General features: G+C 46.7%; 1 protein-coding gene across 1 annotated transcript in view; it reads left to right on the forward strand.

Moving 5' to 3' along the window:
* Positions 1-11055, forward strand: part of CTTNBP2 (cortactin binding protein 2) — a 171791-nt gene that overhangs the window by 65932 nt on the left and 94804 nt on the right. The window contains exon 6 of the mRNA XM_019515765.1: positions 6232-7891. Within this exon, the coding sequence (XP_019371310.1) occupies positions 6232-7891 (1660 nt within the window). The remainder of the gene's footprint in view (positions 1-6231; positions 7892-11055) is intronic.

The raw sequence follows: 11055 nt of genomic DNA on the forward strand, positions 1-11055 counted from the left end.
CAACTGTGTAGGCATCAATGCCACAGTCGCGTAATTTATTGATGAGGATGGGGTGAGAGACAGTGTCAAAGGCCTTCTTAAAGTCTAGAAAGACTATGTCCATGGCGACACCATCATCCAAGGATTTAGTCACCTGGTCATAAAAGGCAACCAGGTTGGTCAGGCAGGACCTGCCTTTGATGAACCCATGCTGATTGCCCCTTAGCATGATCTCTCCTGCTGGCCCCTCACAGATGTGCTCCTTGATGATTCGCTTCAAGATCTTCCCGAGCACTGAGGTGAGGCTTATGGGCCTATAGTTATCTGGGTCCTCCCTTTCTTGAAAATTGGGACCGCATTAGCCAGTTTCCAATCCCCTGGCACCTGGCCGGATAACCATGAATGCTCATACAGCTGGGCCAAAGGCTCTGTGATGACCCCTGCCAGCTCCCTCAACACTCTGGGGTGGAGGGCATCTGGACCTGCAGAGTTAAATGTCTAGCCCTTCCAGAAGATCCCTAACTACATCTGTGCTGAGTGAAGGCCTGACAGAGCTATCCCCAAGATTGTCCCTACCTCTGGTAGGTGAGATGTTCAAGAAAACAGAGGCAAAGAAACTGTTAAAAATATCAGCTTTCTTGTCTGGCATAGCCACAAGATTACCGTTTGCGTCTTACAGGGAACCTACATTGCTTGGTGCTCTCTTCTTGCTCTCAATGTACTTGAAAAAGGACTTTTTGTTGTCTTTAATCCTGGACGCTAGCCTGAGTTCCATCTCTGCCTTGGCCTTCGTAATAGCCCTCCTACACTCGTGGGCTGAGGAAGAGTACTCCTCCTTGGTGATAGCTCCTGCCTTCCACCGGTTGTACGCTTCCCTTTTAGTCCTCAGGCATTGCTGAATGCCCTTGCTGAGCCAAGGGGGTTTCTAAGCACTCTTACCCCCCCTTGCTTCTCTCAGGGACTGTTATCCTTTGGGCCTGGAGGATTGCCTGCTTAAGGTACGACCATCCCTCGTGGACTCCCATCTCCTCTACCTTCTGGTTGTTATAAAGTTTGTTTTGTTGTGCACAGTAGTAATCCTGGGGGCAATTAAGAGAAAGATAACTGAGTTTTGCCTCAGTTTCCCCTATCAAGGGGGTATGCAGAAGCTAAACTTCAGACTTAAAGTTTTTGCAGTGATAGGGCCATTATAATGATTTTACAGCAACATCCATAGTCATGCAACCCATACTATATAATTGTCCCGATCCAGTTTGTCCTTCATTAAAAGCAGCATTCAGTGGCAACATAAAAAGAAAACCGTAACTGGAAAAGATGCCAGAGGGGTTGAAGAGTGAGGCTGAATCAGGGATGGGTAAAATATGGCCTGCCAATTGATTGTATCTGGCCCACAGATAAGTTTTGGAAGACAGCCCTGGGAAGCTGCTAGCAGCGAGGTAGAGATTCCGTGTGGCTGTGCAATGTCTCCAGTCAAACACCCTGCCATCCCATCTCACCCCATCCTGGCCAATCCCTGCTTGGAGTCTTTGCATCTGCAACTTTAACCCACGTGCAGCCATAGGGAGCCAGAACTGGGCATGGGGGAGTTGCTATGATACACACCATCTGAGCGTCTGGTGCTGGAGCATGTATCCCGCTTGCCAGAGGTGTTGGGCACTGAGTTGTAGTGGCTGTCGGGGTGCTTTGGGCAAGAGGTGGTGGGAAGGCTGGTGCAGCAGGTGGTACAGCTGCTGGAGGCACTAGTGGGCCCACCAGAGCCTGAACCCAACCCAGAGCCCCAGCCCAGCAGCTGCTTAGACCTGGGCGGAGCACTGCTGCAGGTGGCACAGAGCCTGTGTGGGGAGCAGGGAAGTGAGAGGGTTTGAGGGTTCCCAGGGAATCAATTAGATACAGGGCAACTCGTGCACCCTCCAGCTGCCCTGTGCCTCCCCCCAACCTCCCCACAGAACCTACCTAGCTGGGTGATGGGGTCAGTGCATGGCCCAAGCGGAGTTTTTGGGCGCAGGAACAGAGCAACAGTCGCCCGAGCCCCACCAGCAACCAATGCATGCTCTACTGGTGGGGAGGGGACTGGGAATCCCCAGCAGTAGCTCCAAGGAGCTGTGCATCAGGTGTCTGGAGGGCCCTGGAGAGGATAGCATGAGCTGGGCAGGGCAGGTACACTAATGCCAGAGCTGCCAGACAAGGCTGGCAGCCAGGGCATGGAGAGCCTGGCTAGGCCCAAAGAAGGGCTAGTGGTGCCTGGCTGGGCTGTGGGGAGAAGCTCCTACTTCTGCTGCTTCTCTGGTGTGAGCACCAGCCCAGCTGTGGGGAGCTTGTGTGTATTTGTACTCTTGTGTGGGATGTGCGTACACAGCCCTCAACAGCTCACCAAAAGTCATTAAATGGCCCTCCAGCCCAGATAATTGCCTACCCCTCAGCTGAATCCTTATATTAACTTCTCTGCAAACATGTGACAGATAGTATGAGTCATCATTGATGTTCTGACTTCAGTCTCCTGGGCAACTTATCAGACCTGGTGTTGGTCAAGTATGTCTTACAAATTCTTTTTGTTAACCAGTCATTCAAATGCACAGGTACTTTTGCAGCAAGTGGAAATGCTAGCAGGGGTGAGTAAGGCACTGGACACATATGAGGCTACCTAAGAAGAAGTTAAGTCATTAGTGTCATTGATATGCAGATGAAATGCTTTCTAAAATAGGAGGATTAACACCACTTTTCTAGTGCTTCCCCAGGATAGTATCTTAAAGCAACTTGGCTGAAATACGGAGGCAAAACAGTGGAAATAGTGGTGATGTTTGTATGAGGAAATGCATCATATCATGGAGAGAGAACTTTCTGAAATTTAAACCTGATTCCTTTTTGCTCAGTCTTGTACCTCACTGAAGTCAGGTCCTTCTGACTTAAGTAGGGGTATAATCAAGCTCATTAAGAGCTTATGTTGCAGCAGAAATCAGACAACATGTTTACCAGTCCCTAAATATGAACTGGATTGGGACTGAGCATATCATTCCCAGTGGTGGGTTTTTTGACTCTGGAATACTTCCATCTGCTGATCCTACAAAGCCTGAATTTGTTATTCTTTATAGATAGGATTTAGGACTGATCCATTTAGTCAGGCTTTCTCCTGAGACAGGCAGTGACAGCATTTAATCTCTTTTTAAACTTGCTAAATGTGTGTTTGCTCCAGTGTAAAAAAGGGGAAAACTTGACTGATAGGGTGACCATATGTCCTGGTTTGGTCAGGACAGCCCCAGATTTCATAGGCTTTCCCAGTGTCCCCACCAGTTGGTGAAAATGGAAACAAAGTCCCAGATTGGCACCAACCCACCCATACTGCTTGCCCCAGCTCTTCCATTGGCTGAAGGTGAGGGTGTGGGCTGTCCTGGGCACCACTCCTCCTTCCTGAGGCAGGGATTAGCTGGGGGGAGAAGAGGGAGCAGTGTCCCAGATTTCCTTAGAAATAATATGGTCACCATATTGGCTAGTGGACTTTTGGTAAAACAGTGACACTCAGTCCTGACTGGCTCTGAAGCCACATGAGTTGTCAGTGTTAACCAGAGACACAATCTAGATTAGGGGTGGGTAAAATACAGCCCGCAGGCTGGATCCGGCCTGTGGAGGGACTTTGTCCAGCCCACGGTGCGTCCCTTGGTCCTGCCTGGCTCAGGTGCCACCTGGCTGTGGTACATTCTGCTGTCCCTTGGACATGCAGCAGGACTGGGGCAGTTCCATGGCTAGACTGCCTTTCTAAGCAACCCAGGCAGCAGCAACTCCTTCCTGCTGCCACCACCACTGGCCCCAGGCCTGCACGTAGCCCCGATCCAGCAAGCCCCTCACCTGCTCTGGACTTGCACATCCAGGCTCAGCAGTGGCGGCTGCCAGCCAGAAACTATTGCTCAGCACAGGAGAAAAGCAGTTCCTCCCCACACCACTGCTGGGCAGTTCTTGATTCAGTTGTCCAGAGCCTGCACCATGCCAGGCTGCCCTGTAGTTCTGCCACATGGGCTGCCCTGTGGCTGCTCTGCACTGTCACCACTGCCCCACTAGGCATCCCAGAGCAGCGGTGATGGCAGCAGACTTGCGGGGCAGCCCAGAGCAGTGCAGGCTCTGGGTGACTGCACCAAGAATTACACAGCAGTGGTGAGGGGGAGGGGGCTTTTCCCCTGTGTCAAGGAACAGTTTTGGTCTGGCAGCTGCCACTAAGCCTGGATGGGTGAGTCCAGAGCAGGCACGGGGGTGTGCTGGGTTGGGGCAGCGCACGCGGATCCCTGCCAGTACCACCGGGCTGGGGTCGGTGGTGGCAGCCGGAAGGAGCCACCCCAGCCCCGCTGCATGCCCAGGGGGTGGCAGGATGTGCCACGACTAGGTAGTACAAAGCAGGTGCACAGCAGGTTGGAGCTGCAGAGCTACACGCGCGCACACACGCACATCCACACATATACATACACACACACCCGCAGCCCCCCACAAACCCCATTGCCCCCACACAAACCTACCACACCCCTCACAATATACAAGAGTAAGACCTCATTTTGGGTCATTACACAATCACATCTATGTACACAACGCAGATGCACACAAGGACAAAAATGTATTTTTAAATAAAATTAAAATATATTATTGTGGATGTTTGATTTTTGTAATATAATTTGTTTTTGGTTTTTTTCCCCATTCTAAGATGACAGAACCCCTTCCCAAAAGGAATGTGTCTGGGGGCAAGGGAGGGATGTCCGGTGGTAAAGGTTAGTGAGTGGAACTTCTGGCCCTAAGATGGTAACCAAGGGTGGGGTGATTGTCAAAGGGCAGGGCCACCTTTGCAGCTGTCAGTGGCTCACAAAAACTCGTTAATCAGCCCTTCAGGCAAAATAATTGCACACTCCTAATCTAGATGAACTGTAGCAAAAACAGTCTACTTCGACAGGGGGGAAAAAAAGCTACAGTATACTTTTTCATATTTTCGCAGCTTGTGCTGTATTATTGTGATTGGATGCAAGAGATAACAAATGCATATAGTAAAAATAAATTTTAAAAATTTGGTGACTTTTCCTACAGAGGACCTCAGGTGGTAAGTTGGAGAGCCATTTGCATCCCAGCAGACAGGGTCCAAACAAAGGTTTTGCTTTGAAAACCATAAATTAGGGCATTTTCCTGAAGTATAAATCATGCTGTATATCATTGCAGCAGTATCTGGCAGGTATCATGTGGAATACTTTCTTGACAACTTTATACAGAAACATGACTGACTATCTTTTTTTTTTCTGGGAAGTCACCACAACTAATAATGACCTATACTTTGATCCCTCCCTCCTTTTTGGCTAGGGACAGACATTCAAAAAGCCTGAACCTGAATTGATTCAGTCTTTGCAGGTTAATCTAATGTGGCTATGCTAAATCAGTTTTGTAACTGGACAGACATCCCAGAAATGCAGGCACATGCCTGCAGTGGCTTAGGCTATAAGCTAGGAGGCACTAGAGCAGCCCTCCCTTCCTTCCACAACATGGAGCTGAGGGGGCGTGACCAGGCTCTGGCAGGCTGTGATTTGCCCAGCAGGGAATTAATAAGAGTGTTTATCACCCAATTAAGAAAACAACAAAGAGACGTTACCCTGCTACTTGTTGATTCTGCCTGTTGATTCTACCTGTTGACTCAGCAAGGACCATAGCCAGCATGTGGTCTGCTAGCTAATACACAGACACCTCCTCAGCAAGGCAGAGGTGAGGGGGGAATTCCTGCTTAGCAGGAAGTGGTGAGGGGGGAGCTGTAGCCAGACAGCAGAGGGGAGGGGCCAGCCCTGCTGTGGAACAGAGAGCGCCACCCAGCCTAGAAACCATGCCAGGATGCTGGGGGTGTCTGGTTTATCTTAAACAAGCAAGGGGTCTGGGACAGACATTGCATAAACCAGTTTGAGCCAAATCAGTTAAGTCTGATACTACATTCATCCAGGTTTATCTCGTACCAGTTTCAGCCATTTTCAAACTAGTTTATGTGCACTGAACATCTGTTCTCTTACAGGTTTAAACCAGTTTCTGATCACTTAAACTGGTTTGTGTGTAATGTCTGTCCCTAGCCTTTTTGACAAGTAAGAAAACACTCCAACATTTATTTTTGTATTAAATGACAGAATACTGCAATTACTAAAACAATCCATCATATTTTTACAGGTTGAAAGGTCAATGTCCTATTTATGTAATGCTATGTTGAAAACCTGTATTTTGTTAATGATACTTTATCTGTATATTTCCTTACAGTTAGAAATGGAAAAGTCTCAGTTACAGAATCTTGAGCTGGAGCACAAGAAGTTATCCGCTCGTCTTGAAGAAGAACGTGGCAAGAATAAGCATGTAGTTTTGATGCTAGTGAAAGAATGTAAGCAGCTGTCTGGCAAAATAGTAGAGGAAGCACAAAAACTGGAAGAAGTAATGTCAAAATTTGAAGAGGAAAAGAAAAAGGCTAATGAATTGGAGAAATCCCTTGCAGCTGAGAAACAAAGAAGTACACAGATGGAAGCTCAAATGGAAAAACAGCTCTCTGATTTTGACACAGAAAGAGAGCAATTGCGTGCCAAACTTAACAGAGAAGAAGCACAAACCAGTGACCTCAAAGAAGAGAGAGAAAAAATGAAAAAAATGATCGAACAGTTGAAAAAGGAAAATGATGGTAAACCCAAACTTTCTCACACCCATAGAAGTAAAGATAGGAGTTTTGTTTCTGTATCTGTTGAAACAGAAGGACCAACTTCTAGAACTATTGCCTGCCAGACAGATACAATGCTGATGGACCTTAGCTCTGAAAATGTTAGGAAACTGCCTTTGACTGTACCCACAAAGCCTTCAGCAGTAAACCCTCTGGTTTCTGGTAGCACAAAAATGAATGTATGCTCCAATGCAGCATTTGTGAAACCAGTCATTGATAGGCAATCTTCCTATAGTGAACTGATTGTTCCCCCCACAACTCCTGTTCTAACTCAGAGTGCAAATAGAATTGAGGAAAATGGACCAAGTAGTGATTCATCACCCGATTTAACAAGTAGTACTCCCCCTTTCCCAAATAATGCTCCCCTCTCCATCATGTCACCATCAAGTATGGCATCTCAAAACTACTCGTTAGCTTCATCAGTGCATGGTTTACAGTCACCATCTGCCAACACTGCTGTGCCTCCAGGTCTAAATCCACGAATCCAAGCAGCTAGATTTAGATTTCAAGCCAACGCTAATGATCAAGACCAAAATGGAAACACTACTCAAAGCCCTCCATCAAGGGATGTATCCCCAACTAGTCGTGACAACTTAGTTGCCAAACAGCTAGCTCGGAATACTGTTACCCAAGTTCTTTCGAGATTTACAAGTCCTCAGAGTACTGCTATTCTGCGTCCTGGAATCCAACATTCAATGGAAGTTGGCACCTACCCTCCAGTTGGTAGAACAGGTTTAAAGACTCCCAATGTATCAAGAATTGACAGAGGAAATCCTCCACCTATTCCTCCTAAAAAGCCAGGGCTTTCACAAACTCCTTCTCCACCACACCCACAGCTTAAAGTTATTATGGATAGTAGTCGATCCCCGAATACGGGTGTAAAAATTGACAGCAAAACCATGGTTTCACCTCTTTCCACTTCACAGCAAGGAATCAGGGTAATAAATGAGGAAATAATTTCTAAGTCCTCACCTCAACTGCCACCAAAACCAACTATAGATATATCTGTGGCATCTACAGGCTGTGCCATACCAGCCATTGCCACATCTCAGGTGGGTTCCTGGCCTTCCCAATTCCCTGGACTGAACCAACCTGCATGTTCAGAAAGTTCCTTTATCATTCCCACCACCATTGCCTGTAGCTCCTCCATAAACCCTGTTAGCGCTTCATCCTGTAGACCATGTGACTCAGACAGCCTCCTGGTAACAGCATCAGGTAAAGGGATTGCTATACTACAAATTGTCTCCCTCTAAGAATGTTCTCTGCTTTTTATCCTGAAGCTATCACTTGCTTTATTTTTCTTTTACATCTTTTCCCTTTAAACTGGTTTATTTTTTCTAAAGTTGGAATTTCCATGTATATTTTTCCAAGTTTCAGGGGTATGGGAATTAATTTGTTTCAGAAATGTTTAGCTTTTAGTGAAGATAAAGCACTTACCTCCTCAGAGGAGCCTAGAATATTGGTAACTTGAGAAAAAACTGAAATATAAGCATCATTTGTAGCATCTAGCTGTATTTTTGGATTGTGGAGCAAGCTAAACAGCAGGTGCATGCATCAAAGAGGCTCATCCTTGTCACTCATGCATTTCCTTGACATCTTGCCAGCTTCAAGTTTTCCTTGAGATTAAAATGTTATGAACCAGGGCCCTTCTTCACCTTTGGAACCAGTACAGAATTTTTCCGCTATTTTTCTTTTCAAATATTCCCCTGTTGGAAAAGGTCAGCAATTCCAATGCAGAAAATGCAGTCCTCCCATTTCCTTCCTAAGGGTTGTGGCACATGTTACACTTGTGGTGCGCTTAAGGTGTTAAGCACACCGTATATTGTAACTTGCTACATGTGCATCTAAATTTGTGATGTCATAGGGCGAATCAGTCATAAAAATGTTCCACATCTATTGTAGAGTATCTTTGTGTCTGGCTGCTATGCTGCCTTAAATTGAACATAAGACCAGGAGCTCCTTATGCCAACACAACTCTCCACTAAGTGTCTGAATAGTGAATAGTATCAGGGCAGCCCCAGGTCTAAAAATTGCACTTATATTAGGGTGCACATGCTGTGGTTTAAAAACCTAGTGGTTCAGGAACTGGGTTCAAGAAGGCTCTCCCTGGCCCTTCTTCCCCACATCTTCAGCTTTTCAACACCCACATGCAGCCCCACTAAGCCCTGTATGCTATGATTTAAAAGCAGGGGGAAAAGCATCCAGGTCAGGGAGGCTCTTCCCAGCCCTGCTTCCTGTGCTTCTGACTGAAAAACACTATGGTTGCAGCCCAGTTAGGCTGCATGGTGGTTTTTAGACCTGGGGCTGCTCTATGATGATCCTAATGCTAGCTGCCTGTGAGGATTGGGCTGTCTTGGGATCCAGAACAAACCCACTGTAGTAGGTAGGGTATAGCCCTGGCCACAGCAGTCACATAATCGTGTGCCCCATCTCAAACATTGTTTATTGGGGCATACAATTCCTCAGATCCCTGTTGTGCAATAATTTTAATGTCTGCCAGGAGCCCAAATGGCACAGGCAGGAGAATCTCTTAAGTGCTGGAACCCTGTATATGCACACAAAATTCAGGAATATTAAAGATAGTTATGAATTTTGGTGCTATTAGCTTCAGTTCTGAAAGAGTCCTCAAATTCTTCTTATGCTTTGACTCAAACAATACTGTTATATTCCATGTATTCAAAGTTGTCCTCCATGCTTTCTCAATTTTTACCAGTAGCAGTGTCTAACTGTCACTTAAATTAGGGTGATGACAGAAATAACAATTGCAGTTTTCAAAGGACCAGCTGTACGAACATACATGTCCTTTGAAATGCTCCAGCAGTAGCTGGAATGCTCCAAAATAGTACCTCTTGCAGTGGAGGTTCTCTAGAATCCCACAGTGCTCAGTTTTCTTCCTGAAACCACCCCCTGACTCTACAGGAGAGGGAGGAAGAGTGAGGTGGACTGTCTAATAATCTGCCAGGCTGTGCAGCCACAGGATCCCACTCTCTGGTCCTGCACACTCCAGCTGTCAGGGGCCTGCTGTCATCACGAGTACCGGGCTCTCCAGCATCTCCCCTACACATTTCTACTCCAGGGAGAGGGACAGAGAAGATTTAGAGGCCGTTTGGGCTGGAGAGTGAGAATCCTGGCAACAAAGCCAGGTAGTTTTTGCTGGTACTGGTGCCAGGCTCTCTAGCACCTCGCCCCCCACCCCCTTCCTGCTCCAGTAGAAATAAAAGGGTTGAGGCTGGAGAATCCTTGGGGCTGGAGAGCTCTCCCTAGCCTTCCTGTAGCATCCGCTGGCTGGAGAATTTTGAAACATTCCTGTCAGGGGCACTACAAGGGCTGTACACATGCCCTCTGGCTGAAACTCTTCATTTTTTAAACTTTTCCAAGCCCATTTGACTCAGAAATGTTTCAAAATTATTTCTGTCTGCATCCGTAGTTTGGTATTCTTCAAATCCCCACTTGCATCCAGGGCCAATTAGTCTCCATGCTGTTGATGGTTTTTATTTAAACAAGGCAAAATCATTACAAAAATCGGTTACAATTTGTGTGATCTTTCCTAATTGCTATAGGAAAGAGGCCATCTCTACATATATTCTGACAGTTTGAAATACGATGCTTTATTGAAAACCACTTTATGCGAACTGAGTGATACTATATCTGGCTCCTTGGATCATTTTCTTGGCATATGTTCATATTATTTCCTTCTTAGAAATCAGATGACATTTGTTTGACATGTAGATATGATTCTTGCTTTGGAAGTGCAGTCTTTTAATTTTCCCGTAGAATGTTTAGTGTTTCAATTTGTATTAACAAGATTTCATCATGAGCTTAAAAATAAGCATAGATTCATGGATGTTGGGGTCAGAAGGGATCATCGAGTCGGACCCCCTGCATAGGCATGAAAGTGTGCTGGGTTCAGCTGACCGCAGCCAGATACCTATCTAACCTCCACTTGAAGACCCTCAGGGTAGGGGAGAGCACCACCTCCCTTGGGAATCCATTCCAGATTTTGGCCACTCTAACTGTGAAGAAGTTCTTCCTAATGTCCAGTCTAAATCTGCTCTCTGCTAGCTTATGGCCATTATTTCTTGTAACCCCCAGGGGCACTTTCACCAATTCCCTTCTGCGCCCCCATGATGAATTTATAGCCAGCTACAAGGTCACCTCTCAACCTTCTCTTGCAGAGGCTGAAGAGGTCCAGGTGCCCTAGTCTCTCCTCGTAGGGCTTGGCCTGCAAGCCCTTAACCATACAAGTGGCCCTTCTCTGGACCCTCTCCAGGTTAGCCACATCCCTCTTGAAGTGTGGCGCCCAAAACTGGACGCAGTATTCCAACTGCGGTCTGACCAGTGCCCGATAGAGGACAAGTATCACCTCCTTGGTTCTGTTT

Source organism: Gavialis gangeticus, unplaced genomic scaffold (assembly GCF_001723915.1).
Source record: "Gavialis gangeticus isolate Ggan-Ray unplaced genomic scaffold, GavGan_comp1, whole genome shotgun sequence".
NCBI lineage: Eukaryota > Metazoa > Chordata > Crocodylia > Gavialidae > Gavialis > Gavialis gangeticus.